We start from the raw sequence: 27,847 nt of genomic DNA, 5'->3' as shown, positions 1-27,847 counted from the left end.
AGTCTAGGTACCTACTTTACACATTAAATGTATCAAAACATGTTTGCTTTCCATAATAGTTTTTCCCCTGCTTAACTAATAACAGATGTAAGTATTCAATCTGGACAGAAATATAAAAGCTTTACCAATGTAGTCATATATGGATATTTAGTCAAATGTGTATAAGCAGGTCAAATGAGATGCTTGGAAACTTAGGACATCACACGATGGGCATATATTCCCAAAAAAGGAAGCAAAACAATTAAATGGTAGTTGATTGTCTCCAGAGAAAACACACTTCAGCTAGGAAGAATCTGTACCAGATGTCCTGCTCACCACCCCCCTGAGTGCCTGTCTGACATAAAGACAACATAACCCTTTGGATTCGAAGACACTATAATAACCACATAAATGTTTGAAATAGCAACAAGAATTTCGTTTATGTGCAATTATTTAAGTGAATGTAGATGAATCCTATACAGATGACCATTGCAAACATGGAACACGCCTTGCTAGTTCCAGTGATATATTAAACCCTCTTAGATTAAAAGGCTGATAAAAATTAACTGAAATCTGATAGTAATTGTGGTAGGTTAAATAATGCCCACTCAAATGTTCAATTCCTAACACCCAGAACCTGTGAATATGTTACCTTACATTTAAGGACTTTTTTAAAAATTAAGAACCTTGAGATGGAGAGATTATCCAATGCAATTACAAAGGTCTTTAAAACTTGTAAAAGAGAGGCAAAAGAGAGGGTCAGAGTGATCCCATGTGAGAAAGACTTGACCAGCCATTGTTGGCTTTGAAGATGGAGGAAGGAGGCCATTAACCAAGGACTCTAGAAGCTGGAAACACCAAAGGAACAGATTCTCCCTTATATCCAGAAAGAATGCAGCTGACAGTTTGATTATAGCCCACCAAGACTGGTGCTGGATATTTGATTTATAGAGACATAAGATCGTAAATTTGTGTTGTCTTTAGCCATTAAGATTGTGGTAACTTTTTACAGCAACATAGAAAACTCATTACACTTGTCTAGTCTAAATATGGCAGACAGTTGAGAAGGCTGTGCCGCATTATTTCACCTGTGATGATGAGGGTCTACTAATCAAAATGCTTATCTCCAGGCTTTGCATTTTCATGTTACAAATTCATTTAATAAGAAAATAGAAGGCCCCTGTAGAGAAACTCCAGCTTCCTTTAAAAATAAGTTCTTGGACTTCTCCTTTCCACGTACACTTCTTCAATCTCAATGAATTGTCAGGAAAGTTTTGTTTGTTCTACCACACTACTTACAGAAGCTCCCTATCAACAAATGTAAAAGCAAAACAACAAAGTACACCTCTCCCAAAGAGTTAATTGATAACCTCAGAAGCATTGTGTTAAAAAATTCACAAGCCTCCTGTTATTATGTAATTGCTATGGCCCATTTCACTTGCTCTATTATAAACACTTGTCTTGTAACCATACAATCCTCACTATAACATATAAATCCCTTGGCTATAGAAATTAACCTCATTTAAAAAAACTAAGGTGGTTTAATTTCTAAAGATATTTGTAATTTACTTTAATTGAATAAGAAGAAAAGAGAGAGCTTTAGTTAATTGTCAAGAAACGCAGACAAAACCAAATTGCTACATTAAAATATAAACATTAAGTTCACATTAAGTTATTTATTGAAAAAATTGAAGATGACATTTGTTTTTATTACAAAGTACTCCATCATCTCATATCATCAACATATAGTTATGAGACCTGCATTTGAAGAGTGAATAGAAATACAAAAATGTCTCTTCCTCCAACCCCATGAAAAACAAAAAATATGATTTTATAATTAGCTTCTGAAGCGAAAAGTTTTATGAATTACATATATTTTGTAAATTAAGAATGACAACAGAGCTAAGATTAGTTAATTTCTCTTTCTGGACATGTAAAATGAAGATAGCATAAAATTGCCCACAAAACTAATAAATCTGGAATTTTTTTGTATTTCAGGGTTCTAAGATAACATTTATATTACAAGTTTTCAGTTCACTTAATCAAGTGACAAATATAAAGTTCACCATACTATGTATTTTTTTATAAAAGCTTTCTCCTTATCTAGATTTATGTGATGAAAGCAAATTGAATCTATGTTTTCCCTTTCAATATATGCAGTTTAAAATACAAAGAATTCACATGAAGACCCTTCCCCATATTGCGTATCCAGAAAAATGTATGGAATAGTAATTTTAAATCAGATACAATATCCAAGATTGTAAATAGTCTAAGAAATTAAATCAAGTGTGTAAATAATCATTAATTTTTGCCCTAGCCACAGCATAGAAAAAAATGTACACCTCTATCAGTATCTCTTATCAGTAAGAGATATCATTAGAAAACTTCACATCTTATGCATATACCAAAAAAATACTAATTAAAGAATCTTGTATTCTAAAAGAGTTATTCTTAGGGCAAAATTTAGTAGTCCAGAAATTGTTAACAAGGAAGCTAATCAATGATGATGTGGCATTTTCTAGGTGTCATTGTTTATTTACACAAAAGAATTGGTAAATTACACTTAACTCAATTATCATTTCTTTAAACTTTAAAAGAAGATTTAGATAACTGTATTGAATCAAATTAATTGGCATTTTCAAGAGAACATTAGTTTGATCAATTATCTGAAACTATAAAAATATTTTTCAAACAGACAAAAAAGCACAATGGACAATAAAAGGAATAAGAAAAGTATGATATTTTAATTATAATGACTATTTCTATACTTTGGAAAGTGTATAGAGGGAAATTCCCAGAGAGCACTAAAAGAAAAAAAACCTACTGAAAATTCTGAAAGTCTGTTCTGTGCCCAATCTCCATGACCAAGTTACCAATTAATTAACATTTTGAAGCTATTAGAACTGAGGCTCCCTTGAAGGCCTCACCCGTTCCCCACTCTCCATTTGTGTGTAGTTTACATATCCTTCTTCAACATACATTATTATTATTTTTTATTTTATTGAAGTATAGTTGATTTACAATGTTGTGTTAATTTCTGTGGTAGAGTGGTACAGCAAAGTGACTCAGTTATACATATATATATTCTTTTTCATGTTCTTTTCCATTATGGTTTATCACAGGATATTGAATATAGTTCCCTGTGCTATACAGTAGGACCTTGTTGTTTATCCACTCTATATATACTAGTTTGCATCTGCTAATCCCAAACGCCCAATCCTTCCTCCTCCCACCCCACCTCTCCCTTGGCAACCACAACTCTGTTCTCTATGTCTGTGAGTCTGTTTCTTCAACATATATTATTAAACTAAATTTTACCTTGATTTTTCTAAAATGACTTAAATAATAGTTTTAATGTTTAATAATAGATTTAAAGGATTCTAGGGCCATGTTTTTAGAGAATACATTTTAATTTATCTCTCAAGCTGCCTTGAATTTTTTGAAAGATATGTCTTTTATCCTGAAGGAGGAAGAAAAACAACCGAGTCCTTACGGTCCTGAACATTAAAATTGGCAGGCTGATTTCAGTCTTGGTCTCATAGTTTCAGCTTTTCTGCTGTCCTGTCTGCTGTGAAGATGCTCAATCACAGGAATTTTAACAGCCATCGATACCCCTTTGTAACCACAATGGCTCAAGTGAACCCTTTCCATCTTCAATAACTGACACAGTGTCAACATCTGCTTCCAATGAAGTTGTTTCTTTTTTTTCTCAAGTAGAATAAATCTGCCGACTGAGATCATAAAGGGTTGGGTTTTTTTTTCATGCAGAACATTTTTTCCACCATATTTTGCAATTTTTTCTCCAAGTCAAGTAAAAAAAAAAATGGGATAACTTCAAAAGAGATGTTTTTATTCTAGGTGCTAAGGAAGCCCAAAATATAATGAAAAAATTAAAACTTTGGTGATTTCATGAAACTGTCACTTTAATTTTGGGGACAATAATACACGGGGTCCTGGATGAATAAAAGTTTAGAACATGTAAGAAAACTCAGAGTTGGGTCTACACACCACTAAAAGGCTAATTTATTTTCCTTCATAAACAGCACACTAAAATAGAGATAATTTAGAAATTTACATTTTTTCTTCAACATCTAGTAGAAGGCAAAGATTCTCTCGCAACAATTTCTTACAGAAAAGCACAGTCATATCTATTTGATTGCTACAGAAATGGGTGTGGAAAGTAAACAGAAGTGATGTTTTGGAGCTCAATTTTATGATTTACTTACTCAGCTGATAGGTATTTGTAGTATCTGTCATTTATTGAATGTCTACTATGAGCCAGATGATTGAGTGTATATATATATATATATATATGATTTCCAGCCTGCCAGTTAGGTATTATTATCCCACTTTACTCATGAGATAAATAAATGAAGCACCAAAACACACATCTAATTATGGCTAAACCAGAATTCAGAAAATGACCTAATGTCCAAGCCAATGTTGTTGTTTTATTTTCATTAATTCATTCTGCTTTTCTATTTATCCTCTAGTCGAACTGTAACATAAATACTAGCCTTTTCTACCTCTTAGTACCATCGCCCCATTGACTTAATTTGGCAAACATTACATAACCAAGGGGCACTCAGTAAGGGATGGAATGCAGTTTCTAAAAATATAGTTTCTGATTGCCATTTGAATAATGAATGACGAGCTCCTCAAGGGCACAGTTTATGCCAGTGCCTAGAATTTTTTTTTAAAAAGTTTTTACAACGTTGAAGAAATTAATTTCTCAATTATTTGCAAAGCATTTATTATCCTTTGCAAAATGTAGAGCAATCCCGGCCATTTTTGTTTAAAATAGTAATGTAAATAACTCTAAGAGGAAAGAGAGAGGAAAAAAGCTAAAGGGGAAAGTTAGGGGGGGATGGTTAACCTTCTTAAGATGAAGCATTGATTTTTACCTTCAGAGGTGCTTTTCAAATAAACAGTGAGGAAACAAATAACCTGTAAAGATCTACCTAATCACTATTTTGTTGTTTCTTATTTCATGATAGTTTAGTGGTTGAAGCATAGATTAGATGGCAAATCAATGAGATGATTTTCTAGGGTCTAGCTCACAGATCTTTAGAAAGGTTGAATAAAGCCTAATTTATAAAATAACCAAAGGTGGAGTGGTTCCAAATGAAATTGGAGAGGTAGCCCTCAATAAAGCAGTCTGGAAGCCTCCAAAATTAACAGTATCATTTTGGTGTGAGAAAACCAACCCAGAGAGTGACAGCATTTTAAACTTAAACTCAGAATCATACTAAATTACAACTCATCCTCTTTTATGACTTTGGTGGTAATAGTAATATGATTGTAGCAATGGGATGTGAGACAATTACAGAGACAGGCACTCATCTTTTTTGACTCACATTTTGATCCAGTCCTTGTATATGCATGGATCCAGTCCCTGCGATGTGCCAGCAACACCTGGGTCTGTTCTCAGGGGGATCTCATTCACAAATCTCTCCTGTGTACAGCAGAATTCAGATCCCCAACTTTTCTTGGGTCCTCAGAGCCAAGGAATGTTTTATCAGATAGTTACCAGGAGTGACACAGGGCAGAGTGTCACCCTAAATTCAGAGTGAAGCTATCTAATTGTCAGCTCTCTCACCTTAAATTCAATTCAGTGGAGAGTAAGGAAACGGGCAGAAAGTCAACACGTTTCTTCCCATAATTGGGACAATCCAATTGAATGATCTGAATGAGTTGGAGTACAACACTGTTCTAAGAGAAGATGCAAAGGAAATTAACAGGTTCCAAGGGAAGAGGAGGAAAATAAATATCCCCATTGAGTCACCCCATGGGAGCTACTGAACACTGGTCTTTGAGAATTCAGAAGGACACAAAGTAAAACAAATTTTATAGATTCATTCAACCTTGTGCTACACAGACTTAGGCAGATTACAAATAATTGTATCAAATCAAATTGTAGATCAAAACGTAGATAATTTAACCAAGCCACTCCCTAGAAATCTAAGTTCATATCATTAGTAAGTGGAAGATTCCTTACGTTTGGACCTCACATTAGGTTAAATGTGTATACTGTGTTAAGAGGTGTCTGGTTAAGAAGCAATATAGTGATGAAAATACAAGAGAGTGTATAGATTTATAACTCATAAGATGCACCAGGAAAGAAGACTATGGCATAAAAATAGAGTTAAGGGAAATATTTGAAAATTTTCTGTGAGAACTCTGCCTAGGTAAGCAGAGACTATGTTGTTCTTATATCTAAAATGTTCACACATATGAATAGTTAAATAGTTCACACTATTTAAGATGGAAAATGTATTTCACTAAACATTTAATTTCACATGGGTGAGGACAGGGATGGGAAAAATTTGAGAAACATTTTTAACAAACTAAAACTTCTATATAATACTACCTATTTAATATGAGCCATCTCTGGAAGCAGATGAAAGAAAGAATGGACTTTACATTGAAAGTCCTTAAAATACCAATAACGGCTACTTTTATAAACCTAATCTTTTCCTAATAGCAGTTTAATGATAATCCCAACTTTTTCTTATTTAGATCCTGAGGGCCATGTCAAGTTGAATCCTGAGTCCTCAGTAATAAATTTCAGATAATAAGTTGTCAATTTATTAACCTAATTTCAGTAATTGTAGTATAAATCCCAATTTAAATTTATCTTCCCCCATTTTTTTCTTAAAAAGAACTAAATCAACTAAAACCAGAGTTAAACAGACAAAAAAGATGCAAAAACTGATTTAAAATATTACATATGCAATACATTATTTTTCAATTTAAAATGATGGGTAACACTTTCCGAAACAGCCATTGAATTACAGGATTTGTGATGTGTCTAGTACCTTCCCAAATATTATCCCTTCAAACTATCTTCAGGAAAAAAAAAATTCACTTAAAATATGGCAAAAAATTGCCATGAATGAATAATTATAAACAAGAAAAATAAGTCACTGGCACTCAAAGGTAGCATGATTCAATTTTTTTTTTCCAGTAGTTGGATATAAATTCTGGTTCCATTTTTCAAAGTCAGATGGACTAGAAAGATAATTATATACTCTAGGCAAACTCTCCATCTGATTGAAAGTTTATGCCAACTTTCTTCTCAGTCAACCTCCAAGCAGTCTTTGGGAGAAATCAAAGTAATGAAATAGCCTTTCTTTAGTGTGATCATTAAAAAACTTCCTTTTCAAGCTTTACATATAACTCAGAGCTAAGTGAGCTAGCATGGAATTAAATCTTCACTGAGATTGAATGTAAAATAATACCATATTGGCTTGGCTATGGTGCTACTTTTGTAAAAAGGAGAAACTATCAAACATTTGAGGTAAGCTAGAAAGCACAGAGCATATCACAGACATCTTAAAGCCAAGCATTTTAAACATTTTTGCCAGTGCTTCTCTGAGAGCAAGTTCTTTAAACAGAACTTAACAATTGTTACAATATTAAAAAAAAAATCACATCCCTCAAAATTAGCCCATCAATGCTAAATCAAACTTTCTGTATTTTTACAAAAATAGATGCACATAGAGCTACAAAATTGTATTCCTGAAAGAATGATCATTTTCTTTGTGGTTCATCTTTTCCTGACAAGGTGGTTGGTTCAAAAAGAAAAAAAACAACAACAACAACAACTAAAAAAAAGTGTCGAACTGAAACAAAAATTAAACGATGTATTGTTAAAAGCAAGACAAAAAGTTAAAGAGAGTTGCACAGTTGGCAAAGGCTCAGATGAGGGAAAAAATAAACAAAAATGCTTTTCTTCAATGTCTATGACCCACTCTGCTTTCTCAAGAAAAGGCTCCAAACCAAAGTCATCTGGATAACACTTCCTCTTTTCCTTCTATGTCTACTGTGTCCCACTGCAGAATGACAAACCCTGGTAGCATCTTTTCCCAGTGGGCCCATGGATTCACGCTTCAATCTAACTTGCTAATACTGTGTGTTTCAGTACCATGGTGAGTCCTTACTCTTGTCTTGATGCTGTAGACCTAGAAAAGGTGACAATGAGAAATAGAAAAGAATCAATATATGTAGCATTCAAAAATGGGCAAAATCTACAATGCACTACATATAGAAACCAAAAAGACAATTGAGCTCACAATTTTCAAAAAGCCAACCAACACAGTAGGTGACAAAAAAACTTTAGACTAGAGCAGGGCTATTTGCATGGTACACAGTCTTTACTATGGTTTTATCTTACTAGAGTAAGTGTGAATAATAAATAAAATAATATAAATGAAGATTTCTTACTTCTAATCCCAAAAGGAACTGATATGGGGGAAAATGATATAACCGGTCTTTGGGCATTTAGGCAGCGCTTCAGTTCATACTTCTCAGCAACCATCAAATGACACTTTTGGACTAAGGTAGTGACTAAATTTACTTATTTTTATTGCCTTTTCTTTCAGAAACTATTAAGATGGCTTATAAAAATCCATATCTCAAAGCCAGAAAATGAAATTTACAGATAACTTTAAAAATAGTAGTACAAAAGGAAAATATGTGAACATGTATGAATTCCAACTCAAAGCTAGAATGATTAGGACGAAGTATATCAAAGAGGAAATAGAAAATATGACTCTGATTCTAAACCTGTTTTAAGTCTGGGCTGGATGTCAGAAATTGAATGGTTAAATGAGCCAGTACGGTTTTCAATGTAATTGTCACTAAAACAGCTGTAGTGATTTCATTGCTTGTCCTTCAACTTGGTAAAGAATTTTATAAAACAATGTGTGTCATTATAAAACAGATACCATTAGTCAGTCATTGATACGAGACATTAAGACAATCTACAAAACAGATTACATAAAGGGAGGAAGAACAAATAAAAGGAGTCAGAGAAGCACCTCATAGAACCACAAGGCAAAATCTCTGGTTTATAGTATTTGTATCCTGGGAAAAAGCAGCACTTCTAGAATGCCAAAAGATTAGCTCCATCTTAAGCTTTTTCTCATGTATACTAGCATTATGTTTAGATACAGAGTCAATAGTTTTCCTTTCCCATTTCAAAAGAAGAAGAGAAGGATAAAGAGAAACAGGAAGAAGAAATAAAAGGATCTGGGATGTACCAATTCACTCTAAGTTTGCTTTATTCATTTTCAAATAATTTTGTGGTCAGAATAATTTGCAACCTGACAAAGTCTCCGTTGGGTGACTTTTATAATCTAAACCACCTTAACTGACAATCTGCTGACTGCATAAATATTTTTTTCATTATTAAAACGTCTCATCTTCTGTATGACTCAGTATTTTCCGCACTTGAAGACTACATCAATCTATAGAATGTCAGCACTGCAAGTCATGAATAGTGTTGGAATTATCAAGTGGTTTGAGTGTCTTTTTTTCTTCTTAAATAAAAGCAATCCTTAGTTTGCCTTGCAAAGACAGATGACTCCGTCAAAAGCACGTTAGCCTTTTTCTGTGGACAAGGATTACATTACTTAACAGAGCCCTAAATATTCTAACCAGAATAACTGGTTGGAATAACTTTCATTATAACTTCGTCTCTTCAATTGTTTTGTTTTAAAACTTTGCATTACTCCAAAGCAAACCTTTAAAAAACCAATTCATCTACGCCCTGAAACTTATTAAATAGCTAATGTTGACCTTTTGGCTTAGCTTCTCCTTAGTGATGGGACATAAATAAAATTTTTACTTTGATTACTAGGTATCTATACCTGTAAGTTTCAAAATAGGTATAAGTAAAGCACAAGAAAATGAACAACCACAAGCAAAAGACCCTACTACTAGTAAGTTGTAACAGGAAAGCAGGACTATGATCTTTCCTGTTAAACACTTGTTGAAGGAAGATCAGAATATTTAAGAATCAGCCGGTACACTTAGTTTTCCAAGTAAGGGTGAAAGGGGACAAAGTCATTAACCCATGATCCTTATGTGGTCTATATATATATATATATATATATATATATATATATATATATATATATATATATATATATATATCTTTAATCCATGATCCTTACATGATCTACAGTTACTTGGGGTTTCCCCAAATTTTCTTACCAGAACACAAAATCAACTCTGCTATTACTTTGTTCCTATTCAGGCTTTTTTTGCCTTCTCAATTCCTTAACTCAAACCTATATGAAATTAGTTTATAACACATTCTGAAATCTGCCCACTGGCTAGCTGAAATCACCCGTGTTTTTCTCTTGATGTTAGTAAGTCAGTTTTAGTTTTATTGTTTCGTCTGTGAGATTTTCCGTGAAAGGAAAATAAACATCACAACAATAATGTTAGCAAACACTTTCTTAGGGCTGAGTATGCCAGACATTGTGCTGCTTTATGTGAAATATCTCAGTTAATGCTTCCAACCATGTTAAATATATATATATATATATATATATATATATATATATATATATATATATATATATAATCTCCAGTTTACAAATGAGAAAACTGCGAGTAAGAGAGGTTATGTTAACTATTAAGTGGTAGAGCCAGGACTGAAAATAGGTGGTCTGATATCGGAGTCAATGGTCTTAACCACAATGTATATGGCTCCCCCTATGTGGACTATATTGTCTGTAGGCTGTGACACTAGCCTATACTCCTGCAACTCCCTGAGTCAAAATCCTTTCATGAAATTAATTCGAAGAAAAGTCAATACATTTTTTAACACCTTTATTGGAGTATACTTGCTTTACAATGGTGTGTTCGTTTCTGCTTTATTCATTTTTGCACTGTTTAGAAACACCCTGATTTAACAGAACTGATACCAGTGTTAACAAAATAGCTCTCCTACTGTGGTTTTTTAAACTATACATTTGAAAAACTTTTCCCAAGACACAGCAAATGATTACACAGTAGTTTGTTATACTTCCGATGAAGACTACTCTAATCGTGTAATGGACATGTTTTATTAACTGATGTGTTTTTTTGATATATATCTTTAATATAACCACTCCTCCCTGCCCCCCAAAGACCTCCCCAGTGTGAACACTGAAGATATAGGGTGGCTATTTGACTCATGAGGTGGTTGTCAGAAATGGGACCAAAGAACAAAGACATCACATTGCTGGCTTCAGAGTCTGAGTCTGGGATGGAGTTAGGAGAAAAGCCTGAAAGGAAATGCAAGCCCACAGACCCAGTTCTTCCCTTCAGTTCCAACACCACCACCACCTGACCACCAGAAGAAAAGGGGAAAAAAAAAAATCCAGACCCAGAACAAAGGAAGTACGAACATAAGAAAGAAATATAGAATAATTAGTAGCAGGAGAGAAGTCTTGGTCACAGAAGATCATAATAGGATTTCCCTTTAAAATTTGAAGAATCTGACTATATATCAAGGTATCATAATTCATTTTCTAGCTGAGATTTTTGGGAGGCTGTTGCTTCACGGATTCATTTCTTACAAAAGGCTCTAGGAATAAGGAAGTAGAGATGGCAACAGGGTGTGTCTAAGCATAGAAAGCCTAGAAACTTCCCCCTCCCTAGTTTCCTTCAACTCCAACGTGTCTGATGAAAAGATCTTAAAGTTCCCATGGGCCCCTGCAACAATGATACAGAAGTTAGTTCAGAGAGATTTCTGGCAGGCCTGCTACTACGTTCCATAGTAGTGGGTACCCCATGGCAGAAGATGTGGGTATCCCATGGCAGAAGATGTGGGTACCCCATGGCAGAAGAAATGGCACAAGTCACCCCAGCTGAGCACCTTGGAGGTATGGAAGCTGAAATCGAAGTAATTAGTCATTGTCGGGGGAGCACTGTATGGAGAATGCACAGAGAAACAGTGGGGGGAGGGGATATATTTGCAAACAAAGGCCAAGATAGGAATGAAATGACGAGGCCAAGAGCAGAGAGCAACCTCTTAATCAACAATGTTCACAATGTGACAAACTATGTGATGCAATGTGAAGCAATCCCTAGGGAGAGTGTGAGGGAAGCATCTGAGAAGAGGTTTCAACTCTAAGTGGGACAGTGTTTTAAAAAACTGAGCAATGAAGATATCAATGGGCTGGACTATGAATACTCAGAATTGATGAAATTACTGTATAGCACAGGGAACTATATTCAGTATCTTATGATAAACCATAATGGAAAAGAATATGAGAAAGAATGTATATATATATATATATATATATATATATATATATATATATGTATATGTATATATATATATATATATATGTATATATATATATATATATATATATATAACTGAATCATTTTTCTGTACAGCAGAAATTAACACAACACTGTAAATCAGCTATACTTGAATAAAGTAAATTAAGAAAAAGAATTGATGAAGTTAAATTTTCTGTTATGGGGCAGAAATAAATAATAAATTGGCTTACTGAAAATGTTACACTTCAGCACACCTGAGTTTTAGGGACTATGTGATTATCAGAATGATATTCACTAGAAAAGCATATCCTACTTCTAAGGAGGCATAATCACTTGACAACATCATTGACTATTGCTCATAAGTAAGTTGAATATGCTTCCAATTAATTTTATTGCTGGAGATAAAAGAGGTAATGTGGTAACCATGCACTGGTGAACATGCTGTTGATAAAAAGAGAAGAAGAAAAATAGGAACATAAAACCTGGACGTGCAGGTAGAATATTTTATGACTGAAAAGTAAAAATACTTAAATGAACTTTTCATTTCACAGATATTAAGAGTCTAGAAAACCCTTGTGGATCAGAATGCTTGCTATTAGACTAAAAGAAGCTGGTAGCTTATTTCTACATTAAAAAAAAAAATGAATCCCTGCTTCATCCTTGCTTTAATAAAGAAAAGCTATACTTTTTTTTTTTTTTTTTTTTTTTTTGTGGTACGTGGGCCTCTCACTGATGTGGCCTCTCCCGTTGCGGAGCACAGGCTCCGGACGCGCAGGCTCAGCGGCCATGGCTCACAGGCCCAGCCCCTCCTTGGCATGTGGGATCTTCCCGGACTGGGGCACGAACCCGTGTCCCCTGCATCGGCAGGCGGACTCTCAACCACTGAGCCACCAGGGAAGCCCAAGCTATAATTTTTGCAAATATAAATATATACAACACTGTATTGAATGCTATATCAAAATATCCAGACTTCACCAACAACCAGACATCTAACACTGACATACTGTCAAATGATCACAAACTATGTGATGTGAGAGACAGTCATGTTACCTTCTCCTACTTTATAAAATTATCACTGCTAATGATCATACAACTGCATTTGTTTGTCTGAGGCCGGGAGCAATCAGTTTAAATGCTAGTTAAGAATTTCTAAGTAAGATCTACATGGGGGTAACACCTTAACACTAATGAAGGGGAAAAAAAATAAGAGTGAGGGCTATCCAATTTGGAAACTATGATTTCATTTCAGGTGAATATCAAGATAGATCATGTTTACTCACCATGGAGACCTGCCTTTATTTGTTTTTAAAACATCTTTGTTTTTTTAAACTTTAAAACATCATAGATTTCTTGTTTAAAAATCAAGTTACAAAGTATTTTGAAAGTAAAAGTTCTACATAATGTGCCCTGTCATCACACAACTTGCTGATTATACTTCAGATGTACATGCATACACCTCTGTTTATCCTGTGCTACAACATGCTTATTTCACCAGCAATATTATCTTGGAAAACCATTCATGTCAGTATATGTAGATCAACCCTTTTGAAGGGCTACACAATATTCATCCTTCCTTATACCATAAATTACCCAGTACTCTATAGATATGCATCATTTGGATACACACACACATGTGTGTAAAAATATATTTGTTACTTATGTGAATATTTTGGTAGATAAGAAAAATTCCTGAAAATATGTTTGTATAATTGCTGAACCCAAGCATATACCCACATTTATGCTTACATATTTCATCATGAGGGGTGTGTTTCAGAAAGTTTGTACCAATATTCATATTTTTACTATTATTATCATTATTATAGATTAAAAGTATCTAATCATTTCAATTTACATTTCTTTCATATTAATGAAGCTGAATATTATTGAGATTATGGCATTTCTTCCTCTGTGTTTTATCTTTGGCTTATTTTCTACTCTTTTAAGAAAGTAACTTCCTCATTGATTTCTAAATGCTTTTTGTATATTAGGTATATTAGCATTTTTTCTCATGTATTACATGTATTTTTGGCCAATTTGATGAGCACTAATTACCTCCACACTTAGTACTGAAATTTTGGACAATAATTCTTTTAAAAGTCATCACAAACAAGATGCATTCTTGAACCAGACCAAGGATTAAATTTATTATGACACTTGAATTACAATTATTCACTTATCATTACAACTCTTCCATACTAAAACAATAATAAAAGATACCTAACTATGACTGAGTAATAATTGATTAGCAGAGGGAGGGTTTTCAGTGCATAGAGACATTTTCTCGGGGTACATTTAGAATTGGCTTAAAATCTCCACACTGTCAGAAACAATGAGGTGAAAACTGTCTGAACCTGTCGAAATATCTTTAATTCAGATTCAAAAGAGGAGGAGAAATTTAAAGCTCTCTGAACCTGACGTTACCGGTAGACAATAATTTACTGCATTATTGTAAGAAGCACGGCACCCACACACCTGAGGCCAAAATTGCAGGTGACTAGCAGTTCAGTGGCCAGGTGTTTCCCACTGCTGCTGGTCCAGGTGGCAAGCCCCCTTAGTCTGCCTGCCCTCTCAGACCTCTCCTCCCTCCGAAACCACAAACTCATGCACAGACTCTCCAGCCTTTGCCTTTAGCGATATCCACTGCCTCAGACTTGTGCATTTTAAATGCCCAGCTGGAAGGGAAATTGGCAAGTACTTTAAGCATCAGGATATGGAATTACAAATCTGGACCAGCCATTCTAAAACAGACCTTTTGGACAAATATATAATATAAATCACAGTTAGGTAGTTTTTGATCACAGCAGCAATTTACCACGTTCAAAATGTCAGTGTCAGTGTGATAACCTCTTGGCTGAGAGAAGCTGGGGACCAGGAGGTGCAATATCGCATGAAGATACCTCTCACCAAGTTAGTGACCTCAATTTCAAGGCAGATAAAAAGTAACTTTGAAGACAGAGACAAAGAATAAAGCAAAAAAGGAATGGGGAAGAGTGAAATGAAATACCCTCTGTAATTTCTTCTACAGACTTTCTCCCAGAACTGAAGAGGAGCAAGACCAAAAAAACGCCTGGATCACTTATTGTAACTGAAACCACAAGTTATAATACTCTCAAGAGACTCTAACTATCCAGACATCTGCTGGATAACAAATACAGCCAAACATGCATCTTTAAAGAGGTTTCTAGGTTATGCAGTGACAGCTTTATGATCCAGAAAATAGATAATACAACCGAAGGAAGAGCTAATCTGGATCCACTGCTTACCCATAAAACCTTAATTAGGGACACAACACCAATACAGCAAACATTCTACCTGAAACTATGAGTTAGTTAAGAACTATAAAATTTTAAAACTTACTTCAGAACTGTAGAAATATAATGTAATTTTTATGCCCATTTAGTTTAAGTAATCAATCTTCCCATTAAATCAAAACATATTGGAAAATATTCAGTAAGAATGAGATATGGTGTATATAGATGAATTCTACACTGACATCAGTAATTTTTCATCTCACTTCTATGTGACATGAGCACAGGCTCACTCTCTGACACTTTCCAGAACCGTCTGTCCAATCCAAGCAAACATAAATAGGGCTTCAATGACTGTGAAGATACTAGATGTCACCTGATACTGCTCAAACAAGGCAGCTATGAAAATAAGCATTACAACACATGCTTGTGGTGACAAAACTTAAATGCCCAGTATATCAGGCTGTAACCAAACAAAAAATGGCATATTTTGCTTCTCATCAGTCTCTTGCAAGACTTTTTTTTGGTCATCTTATTGCCAAGGAATTCAGAACATGTTGGCCACAGACAACTGTTTGTGAAACCTTGTATTGTTGATAAATAGAACAATAAGAGAAGAGTTAGACAGCCAGAAAGAGAATAAAAAGTATCTGTAAATTCCACAGGCCATATAGAAATTTTGTATAGAACCTTTGTAGCCTATTTGAAAGTCAATGTGAAATTGCCTGGGGAAAAGTTCTAAAATGGATTTCTTCATTCGAGCTGTTTCTTTTAGATGCATGCCTATATGTGATACAGGAAATAGGAAAGCATTATTGAAAAGACAATTTGCTGGTACAAAATACACTGACCCCTGAAACAAGCCTTTTAATGCTTTGAGTGGTTCTCCATTAGAGTCATGTTAGAATTAAGTGTGAGTTTTTTGAACCTCTATAGCTCTCCTCTCAGGCAAGCATATAAGCTTCTCTTGGGAAGACACTGTGTACTTTGACAACATCCCCAATCCCCATCCCCAATCAATGACAGGTAGTTGATGACAACTCCTTCAAGAAAATAATCAAAAGATAATGGTGTTGCCCAATTTTGCTTGCAATTTTTTTTTTTTTTTTTTTTTTGTGGTACGCGGGCCTCTCACTGTTGTGGCCTCTCCCGTTGCGGAGCACAGGCTCCGGACGCGCAGGCTCAGCGGCCTTGGCTCACGGGCCTAGCCGCTCCGCAGCATGTGGGATCTTTCTGGACTGGGGCACGAACCCATGTCCCCTGAATCGGCAGGCAAACTCTCAACCACTGCGCCACCAGGGAAGCCCTGCTTGCAATTTTTAAGAGAACATTTCAGAAAGCAAGAGATGCCACCCAATTTATATAGCTACTGATAGCAACCTGTTCACAAAATTAATACTAGAATGGAAAATGAATCTGTTTTTAGTTCACAATTTTTGAAGATTAGCATGTGTTAATGGTGTTTTGGTGAATCTAATTATATGCATAGTCTAACTTCCTTATTCTGCACATAAAATTTCCTTTCGATCTATGTGAGTATCAAGAACAAATATCTCAACCATCCATAAGCACAATGGGATAGGATGTACTTTTTTAGTAACCTCTACCACATGGTAGAGTGTTTAGATGGAGCAAACTATGTTTAAAAATGTCAAATATGTATATTCTGATGACCCTTCAAATCCTTATTTTCTTAATTCTTTATCCTCCCTTCTCTCATAATCTGCCCAACCAATACAAAAGCACCCAGTTTTCAAGGTATGGCCAATACCAGCAAACACCACGACTGGGAAATTTGACTCCAATAAATATCACAACTATTCTTCAAGAACAGAAACAAATTAAATTAGAAATAGTCAGAAAGTGATAGAGGCATTTAAAGTTTGCATCTCAATTATGCATGATGCTTCACATCTCCAGTGTGACTTTTTCTGTTTGCAATGCACCAAATTTATTAAGAATAATGAGAGCTTTAGCTCTGCACCATGTGTCACCACCTAGAAAACACAACCACGTTCATTAGTTCATTGGAATCTCCTAGTTGTGTCAGAGTAGGGAGTATCATCTCCATTTTGTATCTAAGGAAGAGGAGTGGAGAGGTAGTGAGGCTTGCTCAGCATAATATAGCTAAGTGAAGATACGGGTCCTGGAATCTATCTTTTTTTTTTTTTTTTTTTTTTTTTTTGCGGTACACGGGCCTCTTACTGTTGTGGCCTCTCCCGTTGCGGGAGCACAGCCTCCGGACACGCAGGCTCAGCAGCCATGGCTCACGGGCCCAGCCGCTCCACGGCATGTGGGATCTTCCCGGTCCGGGACACGAACCCACGTCCCCTGCATCGGCAGGTGGACTCTCAACCACTGCGCCACCAGGGAAGCCCTGGAATCTATTTTTTGAACCTCTGCTTTTTCCATAAACATCTCTGCAAAGATTAACGTTCCTGTATTTACCATCATTTTATGAGCCCCTAAGTTTGGGGGAAAGATCTTTCTCCTCTCTTTTTCCTTGTCTCTTTCTCTTATATACACATATGCACATACATACATACATACATACAGATTTTTCTCTTATTCTCTCCTCCTTAAACTCATATTAGTGACCCCAATACCTTCAGCCCCAAAAGGAAACACAAATTGACAAACTAGTCTTCACTGCTTTCATTGAATTGTAAGTACATGTACACATATGCAGGATTTCTCGACATCCATTTTTTTATAAAAAGAGCATATATAGGCACTTCTTCATCTTTTTTTGTTTGTTTGTTTCAGTCAGCAATACCACACAAAACATACTTCACTCATAGATTACCCTCTTGATGGCAGTCACTTGATTCTACTTTTTTGCTACTATGAATATTGTCACAATAAACATTTTTGTACCTCTATCCTCATATGCTGCTGCTTGTATTTGTGTGGCATAGACTCACAAGAGGAAGAATACTGTGCCAAAGGTTATGAGAATTTTTAACTGTAATACATTTTCTAGTTCACTTTTTTAAAAAGCTTACAATTCTTTAATTTTCTACCAGCAATGTATGAAAAATACCATTTTCCCTTAACCAAGATGTCTTTCACAAGGATTCACACACACATACCACACAGGCAATTATTTGTATTATAATGCAAATTATAATCCTAAAACATTCAGAATCCTCTCAGAAGGCTTCTGCATTTGTCCTATAAGGTCGGAGGAGGATCTGTGGGAAGTAATCTCCAGGTTTTGGGCGTTGTGACATTATGGCACCATTCTAAAGATGAAGGGCCGGGAGAGAGCATGGGCAAGATCTACATGGCCCTGGGAGAGCAGGGGAGTTTCATTAAGGTCCTGCAGAATCCAGTCCTGGATACTCAAAACTGACAGCAGTGCTCTGGAATGCATTTCTCCCTCTAAGTTACCATCCTGCTACTTTTCATGCAGATCTCACTCTCTGGCTGGGATCTCCTGGCCTTCTGCATGCATCTCAAAGATGGTTTCCATTACCCTTCTGGTCACGAAACTGTCATTCTGGACATGTGCCTTATACAACTAACACCATTCAAGAGTGTGTAGATATTGTAACATACCTTTGGTGTTTTTTCTTTTTTTTCCTCTCAGTGGAAAATAGACTTATGTCATAGGCCAAAGAAAAAGAAAAAGGATTACAGAAAGTGTGAGGCAATCAGCTGTTAATTACTGAAGTCTTTACTGTCACCAAATCATAATAAACTGTAAAAAAAAAAAAAGTCCACAGGAAGTATTACTTTATAAACATTCTTCCTAGTATTTTTTTTTTAACCCACAACTATTTCCTTGTGACATTTTAACTATTCTAATTGAGATAATGCCCTCAAGGTAAGTGCCCAGAAATCTATAAATCTCTATCGACCAGCATGACTGTCATTGAAAAATCACATAGTCCTAGGGATGGCTTCTATATTAAAATGCCACTTGTGTGGCATTGTGCCACAATGTCTCCCTGCTGAAATCAAATGATTAGAAGTAAGCTTCTGTGTCTATTCTATTTTATGACACTATTAAATAAAATTCCTTAACTTCTTCATTTATAAAAATCATTAATAACATCAGGAAAGACTTCAATGAATCACCAACCCCATAACCTTCATATATATATTAAATGACTAGTATATATGTTCCAAAGAAGTGGTGAAATGGAAAAGAGAGAAACTGTTTGCAGTTGAGCCCCTATCATATGTTTTGCTTTGATGCCTTCTCTTCTTTATGCTGAAAAATATCTTGGCATTTTAATATTTTTTAGAGCTCATACTATCTTGTTAATTATTACTGTGGCTCTCAATGATCTCTCTCCAAATTTAGCGTATTTCTCTTTCATTATAAAGCCTGGAATTGGAGTACTAGGCTGTCAGGTAAATATTCAAATGTCTTAGGTTGGTAACTCTTGGTTTCCTTTGGTCTTTTATTGTAAATGTATATGTTTAGAGAGAGAAATGATTTCCAAGAAGTTACTGTATGCAAAACTCCATGATTTTGATACCCTTAATATTCCAAATAAAATTACAAAGCTTGTCAGCACCAGACCACCTACAAGAAAGCATGGGTCTTAAGAGGTGATCTAGAGAGGTGGTAACTTACAGGCTGGATGGAAAAGCAAGTGGTAACTTTATATCCATTTTTCTTTCATGGAGAGAAACTGCTTCTTCATTTGCTGCTCTAGTATGTGAGCTATTTTTACCCCACTCTTTTATTTCCTATACTTGGTAAAACAAAGATATTTATATTTCTAATGGATTTCAATGTAAAGCATCCATATAGTATTAAGCAAGACTGATCTTAACCAATGAAGTAGTTTAATTAGCCTATTTCAAAGGGAGCACTGTATAATAATTTTAAGCAATAATAATTACAACTTAGATTGCATTAAAATGCATTTTTGGTCATTTATGAAAGACATCTCTTTCACAAAATATTCAGATTAAACCATATATATATATATATATATATATATATATATATATATATAACTATAAATATATATGTAGAACTATAAGTACATATATTTATACATATATAAGTGCATATATGTATAAATATACATTTATACATATATAAATATTTATATATATATATATATATATATATATATATATATATATATATAGCTTATAGGCCTTATATCATAAAAAATTCAGAAAACTATCTAAGGTGATTCTACTTTTATGATATTATCAGACACATAGTGTCTATGAAGAAAAAAATAAAAGAAGGACGTTTGTGAACTCCTAACTTCCCTATTGTTGCACAGTGCTCCCTATTCACTATCAAAATTTAAGAGCTCAAAAATATTTTTTCCAGGTTTCTTAACAGAGTATTTCTATTTGCAGGTTAATCAAGCCCGCTGGTATAAAAGTCTCTTCAGAAATAATTTGGTATATGCCTCAACATTTGAGAGAATAGTAGAAACATAGCTTCCTGTACGTATGGAAAATTTCACAAACCTGCATTTTTAGATCTATTAACTATTATAGTTACAGTCTTTCCCTGTCTCATAGGAACTGATGTCCCATTCTTTGATATATAATCTTGATTTCACTCAATATCTGAAGGTATGTTCATTAATGAGAGATGAATATTTGCTATCTGGCTATAATCACACTTTGGGGCAGAATCATACAATGATTCACTCATTGAATCTACTACTTATACAAATGTATGGTTAATGCTTATATGATAAAATGTTTGAGAAACCAGAAGGTACATCAATATATGTAAATTCTCTTTTAGCTCCAGATTTCTTGAACCTGTGATATAGTACTGAATATTGTTGAATATGGTTTTATTTTTTAATTTTAGGCTACCTAAATGTATCTTGTCAAAAAGAACATGTACACCTCAACTCTAAGTTGTTTATGTATATTTTATATTGAGTTATTGTAACATTTCTCAAAGTAAAAAAAAAAAAAAAGATCAATTTATAAAAAATTGGAGTTAAAATAACTTGAGGGAGCCTAAGAAAAATATATCTGTGAATCTAGAGATGAAAACAAGCTCAAGCCATGAGCAGCTTGTGTTTATAGAAAAAAAAAAGTCATACCACACATCATGACTCTTTTTCCTTTCTGTAAATTTAAATACAGTGGATGAAGTAGAACTTATAAATAAAGTCAACTTTGTATTTCAGTAACAAGACCTCATTAACAAATCTTTACTTGAAAAATTAATTCAAACTGGCTGGAATATACAACATTGTATGTCCTACATTAGGTAAATTATTGGTAATAACAGGAAATAAGAAGACAGCATTTCCATAAGATGCATTTTTTTTGGTTATGGCCACTGACAGATGAAATTGTAGGTCAGAATTTACTTAATGTCATCATGAAAAACTCTGAGCATGATAAGAAGAGACATATTCTTGCATTCATATATGCATATCTAATAATATATTGTATCACAATCACAAATAATTCCACATTTAACTCTCTTCTCCCTAACACACAAAGGGGCCCCATACAGTACTCTGAGATTACTGAAATTAATCTGCCATATCCTGGGTCTTCCCTTTTTCAGCTTACCCTCCTAGGTATTATCTTCAGCCCCACCTACCCTTCCTAAACTATACCTCTTCACAGTAGCTAAATGTTAGGTGAAAGTTTCTGGTGGAAGTTGAAAGCTACATGGCTTTTCTGATGAAAAAAAAGAAAACAGCATTTCCCAAAGAGCAGTCCATGAGAAGTTAATAAGTATGCTAAAAACAAAATGTGCCCCAAAGAAAATCAGGTTGGAAAATCTCTTATTAAGCAAAATTTAAGATGTTTCTTTACTAAAGAATGCATAATAGCCTTTTACACGCTAAAGTGAATTCTGATCTCAAAGAGATGTATGTAGCAGGCAATGTTAACAGATTCATTTCACCATAGACCTTTCTGTTTTTCAATTAAGCCTCTCTTATCACATTCAGGAACTATTGTTCCCATGGAAGCAATAAAACCCAGTTTTGAGACTGCTAAAGGAAAGGGGAAAGTGTTATGTGGGATTTTGATAACAGCCTTTTGGTAAAGATGGGTATTTTGCACAAGAAGGGCAGACACAGATGCCCTACAATCATATCAACACACTGACCGTTCTGAGCGATTTATATGAAGAATCCATTCAACAGAGGGAGTAATAAGTGACAGCAAGTCAGGCAAGGCAGGAAAGTAGGGCCAGGGCAGGGTGAGGCAAAATTTAAGGAGGTATGTACTTGCATGTCTTGGAAAGTGAGTATCTCTTTAAATTTTGAGTTGGGGCACCTCACTCTCCTCACCCTAGCTTGGGCCCTTCAGAAAAGATGGACCATCTCTCCTCATGCTTGTAGAAGAGTTTTGTCTACCAAACCCCAGAACTCTATTCTATTACTGTATTACGATACTCTGCAATTAAATTTTTTAAAAAATTAATTATGGCTATAGTAAATGCCTTTGAAATATGTTCAAGAAATAGAGAGGTATATAAAATAAAAAGTGAGGTTCTCTCAACCCCATAGCTCTACTAGGTACAAAGCCAAGAGAAATGAAAACATATGTTCACCCACAAACTTGTATATGTGTGTTCATTACATTATGCTTATTAGCCAAAAAGTAGAAACAAACCAAATACTGAATGAATGAATAAACAAAATGTGGTATAGTCATACAATGGAATAGTATCCACCCTAAAAATGAATGAAGTTCTGATACATGCTATATGGATGAATCTTGAAAACATAGGCCAAGAGAAAGAAGGCAGACACAAAAGGCCACATACTGTATGACTCTATTTACATGAAATGTCCACAGTAGGAAAATCCATAGAGGCAGAAAGTAGATTAGTGGTTGCCAGGTAATAGCGGAAGGAGGAAGTATGGAATTTCTTCTGGAGGTGATGGGAATGTTCTATACTTAGACAGTGGAGATGGTTGTAGAACATTGTCAACATACTAAAACCCACTGAATTGTATGCTTTAAAATGCTGAAGTGTATGATATGTGAAATATTGTTCAATAATAAGTTTTTTAAAGCTAAAATAAGTGAAGGTCTGATCACTTTCCCTTATGCAGCCATAATTTATAGTGTACCTATTATGTGCAGGGCACATCTGTAAGTGTTTTACTTCATTAACTCATTTAATCCTTGAAACCACCCAATGAAACATCTTTGAAAGATAAGGAAGTTGAGGCACCAAGCAGGTTAAAAAATTTGCCCAAAGCCCTGTAGCTAGCAAGGGACAGAGCTGGGCTTATAAAACCAGGCAATCTAGCTACAAAGCTCACACAGCACACTAATTACTAGGAGTAATGGCCATTAAAAGTTGGGGTATATACTTCTAGGCACACACATGCATATGTATGTGTGTCGATAGATAACAAGTATCTGCATGGGACTATACATACTAGAGGTCAGCAAACTATAGCCCATAGACCAAATCAGGCCCACCATCTGTTTATACATAATCCATGAGCTAAGAATGGAAGAATGGATTTTATATTTTTAAATGGTTGAGAAAGAAGGAATGAAAAAAGAAGAGTATCATTTCATGACACACAAAAAGCATATAAAATTCAAATTTTAGTATCAATAGAAATTTTAGTGGGACACTGCCAGCTCATTTATTTTTTTGTCTGTGATGGGCTTCTACAGTACAAAAGCAGAGTTGAGAGGTGGCAACAGACAGTGTGACCCCCACAAAGCATTAAATATTCCTATCAGGCCATTTACAGAAAAATTTTGCTGACCCTTGGATTATACCATACAAGATACTAAAACTTTCTTAGGTCACTAAACATTATATCATGTTCAATCTCCCAGACTCCTTAATTTCATTAAATGGCTGCAAAATTAAAATGCACCTAAAATTATTAAACCTTCCCCCTATTGACAAAAAGGGCATATTCTTTACCAAATTTCTCTCCAAATGGTTGGATTAATTTATTTACCTCCTAATGTAAAAATGACTTACATTTTAGTGGCCTAAGTACCTGGTCTTTGGGAAGTTTTGGGCCTGTCTCACCTGAATGCAGGCTCTTTTCACAGTTGCTCAATAGTCACCTAACAAAGATGTTGAGTTCTGAGCTGTTCTGGGCTGCACGGTCGGGTCAGCTTGGCACAGATTACATAGAGGGACTCATCTCTCATTCTTCTCAACAATCTTACCTTCCCTGCTTGGGCCTATTATACAGAAACTTCTTTTACAAGTAGTTAGAAAAGTGGAAGAGTAGCTACCACTCTTTTGTTGTCCCTCTGTAGTGGATACTGTGGTGGGCTGTCAGGTCCCTCACTATTCTGTGTTGAGATATTCATTCTCCTGCTGTTGGCAGCTCATGACCTTCAGTTGTTTCACTTTGGGAATTGCTTTCAGCTGAACAAGGCTACCTTGCCTAATGACATGACCTTTCTTCCAGGGGCAAATCCATCCAATAACTGATCAGTGTGGGAATATAAAAGCCCATCCACCTTGACTTAAGGCAAGACAATTATAAAAGGCCATCCCAGATCTAGAGCTCCCTGTAGAATCCACTGAGGTTCAGTTGAACTTATTCATTGTGAGACTTCTCCTGTTCAATTCTTCTCCCATTGAACAAAGATGTTCACCTGAGAACACTACTGCATAAATTTCCTACAACCAAAACTGCATCAGAGAGTCTGTTTCTTGGGGAAACTGACCTAAAACACTCCTAACTCTTCCTAAAGGAAGAGAGAGGTGATATTTGATATGATGCCTGAGAATAGGAGAGGAAAATGAGTCTCTGTGGCTTAGCCCCTTCAACTCTCTCTTTTTGGGGCCACCCCCATACAGGGAGGTGCATGCTCCTCCTCCTACCTTTGTAAGGTAAGTCCTGCCTCAGACTATGCTTTTCTGAGGCAAGTCTGACCAACCATCATCTCTATTCACATTAACGAGGCTCTAAACTGTGTGACAAGGAAGATGTCTATGGGAATCTTTTCTGAAGACTAGATTTTCCCTAGGATTGGATCTCCCAAAATCTAAATTTAGCTGAGGATTCCAGGAAGTTCAGTTATGGTAGTAAGCCTAATCTAAGATCTCCAATTTAGCCTGATCAATAATTATGCTAATGATTTTATCTTTAGCTGCTTGATTTCTTTGTTCAGTTGGGTTAAAACTATGGGACAGGAAAGAATCATGATCATCATCCTAAACCCACATGGACAAAGAGAAGCACTGCATACATCCAAAAGGTAAACCTTCATTCCTCAATATTAACCATTTACAGTCTAATTTAACAGTTTTAATTAATAGTCTCTTTTACCTATATAAACAGGGAGATGCTACCCCAGCAACTCTTTAGATTGGGGCAGGTCTTAGTTCAAATCCGCCTTGAGCATTTGTGATTTAGGAAGCAGTTTTCAAATAGGAAAACTGAGCTGTGTCCTTATCAGTAACTGAATCAGGGAAGATCCATCTCGGATTTGGTTTAAGGATTAAAAGCAAAAATATATACAAAGTATCTCTGGCAATACCTTATATAGTGGGTATTCAATACATATTTATTCATAGCTCAGTTAAGTATTAAGAACTATTATATAATATACCCATATGTGTGCCCTCTAGATTCTTCAGAGAGAACAAAAATCCCTTCTCTTCTACTTCCAAAAGGTAGGAGGATGACTTTTCATTCCGAAGAGATTGTTTCAAGCCAAAATTCTGGACAATGAGTCAAGGAATCAGGGTCACACCAAAATTAACAAGTACAAAAGTAGGTAATAAGTGACAGAGAGAAACAGGGAGCAAAGGCAATCACATCCACCTTCCCATTTATGTTATAAAATGCAAAGGTTGGATGCTACAGACTGAATGTTTGTGTGCCCACAAAGTTCATGATAGATCCTAACCCCCAATGTGATGGTATTATGGAGGTGAGGCCTTTGGGAAGCAATTAAGTCATGGGGTGGAGCCCTCATGAATGGGATTAGTGCCCTCATAATGAGATCCCAGAGAACTCTCTTGTCCTTTCCCCAAGTGAGGACACACTGTAAAGACAGTATCTATGAAATAGGAAGTGGGCCCACACCAGACATTGAATGTGTTGGCACTTTGGTCTTGGATTTCCCAGGCTCCAGAACTGTGAGAACTAAATGTTTGTTGTTTAGCCCACCCAGTGTATGGTATCCTGTTGAAGCAGCCCAAACTAAGAAAAAAGAGAATGTTCCATTTGCCTTCTAAGAGCACTGTTAACTCTGGCCATGCAGGTACCCGGAAAGTGAGAGCCTGAAGAGACTGGCTGCCAATGATGGCAGCTACCAAACTGGGGCTCTCATTAGATTTGGCCCCAGGCATCAAACAACTCAAGAGTTGCATTCGTACTGTTAGTGTGTGGCAAAGGAAGGAGGGAAGCCTGTGGTGGTTAGCCCCATCATATTCTCTTCACATAGAGAGGGAGAACCAAGTCCCCTGAGAGTTTAGAAAACCAGCTTGGACCCAGAGGTTAAGTAGGAAGCTGAAATGGGTAAGGTTAGGCAATGACCAACACTGGAAAGCTCAGTAAAGAACAAGTTAAACAAGATAAGAATGTTTCACTTATGTCAGGGTGAATGCAACTTGATGCTCAGCATTTATTACTCTGGGGATTTCTCTGCTGTGAACAGCATTCAGATTAAAGATCTTACAGAATAAGAATAAAACTAAGAAAAACTGGGCTTCCCTGGTGGCGCAGTGGTTGGGAGTCCGCCTGCCGAGGCAGGGGACACGGGTTCGTGCCCCGGTCCGGGAGGATCCCACATGCCGCGGAGCGGCTGGGCCCGTGAGCCATGGACACTGAGCCTGCGCGTCCGGAGCCTGTGCTCCACAACGGGAGAGGCCACAACAGCGAGAGGCCCGCGTACTGCAAAAAACAAAATAAAACAAAAAACTAAGAAAAACTACGAAAAGAGTGAATTTTCTCATCACAAGGAAAAAATAACTAAAATTTATAAAAAGAAGAGAGTTTCCTTAAACTTCTGGAAAGAAAATTCTAATTTGTCACAAAGTGTTCCAGGTAAAGAACCTGGGATTGGAGGTGGAGGTGGCTGCCTTTGGAACGTAGATTCTGGGGATATAATCACTGACCTGATTTGTCTTCTTAGCCTGTGATGCTTGTGATTTTGTGAACTCAGAACTATTAACACTATTAATATGTGTAATCTGGTCCAAAAATCAAGCTCAAACATTTAACACCATGACCTTCGGAACTAGTGGATTCCAGAGAGGAGCTGAATGCTCTGTGAAGAAATATTTCCCTTACCAATGTTTTTCTAAATCTGTTGAACATAGACTTCAGAGTAATCTCAAGTCTGATGCTTTAAAACAAGAGAGAGAGAGGGAAAGAAACAAAAAGGAAGGAGAATAAGGAGGATGAGGAGAAGAGGAAGGAAGGAAGGAAAGAAGGAAGAAAGGGAGGGAGGGAGGGAGGGAGGGAGGAGGAAAATAACAAAAGGCAAATGAAGGGAAAGGAAGGGAAGGGGAAGAAAGGGAAGAGAAATCCATTCCTTTAAAATACGTTCCATAATTCTTTTTAAAGACCATGATTATATTACATGGATTATATTCCAGAAAGCAGTTTGGTTTATAAATAATAAATAAGACCTGA

At 35.7% G+C, this 27,847-nt stretch overlaps 1 protein-coding gene across 4 annotated transcripts in view; it reads right to left on the bottom strand.

Annotated features, from left to right (window-relative positions):
* Positions 1-1,635: 1,635 nt before the first annotated feature.
* Positions 1,636-27,847, bottom strand: part of VGLL3 (vestigial like family member 3) — a 49,345-nt gene continuing 23,133 nt past the window's right edge. For all 4 annotated transcript variants that reach the window (XM_082625209.1, XM_082625211.1, XM_082625208.1 and 1 more), the window contains exon 4: positions 1,636-7,943. In XM_082625209.1, the coding sequence (XP_082481335.1) occupies positions 7,900-7,943 (44 nt within the window). In that variant the 3' untranslated portion in view covers positions 1,636-7,899. The remainder of the gene's footprint in view (positions 7,944-27,847) is intronic.

Source organism: Mesoplodon mirus (assembly GCF_964341445.2).
Source record: "Mesoplodon mirus genome assembly, chromosome: 6".
Lineage (NCBI taxonomy): Eukaryota > Metazoa > Chordata > Mammalia > Artiodactyla > Ziphiidae > Mesoplodon > Mesoplodon mirus.
Note: the sequence above shows the minus strand (reverse complement) of the source record. Positions and strands in the feature narration are given on the sequence as shown.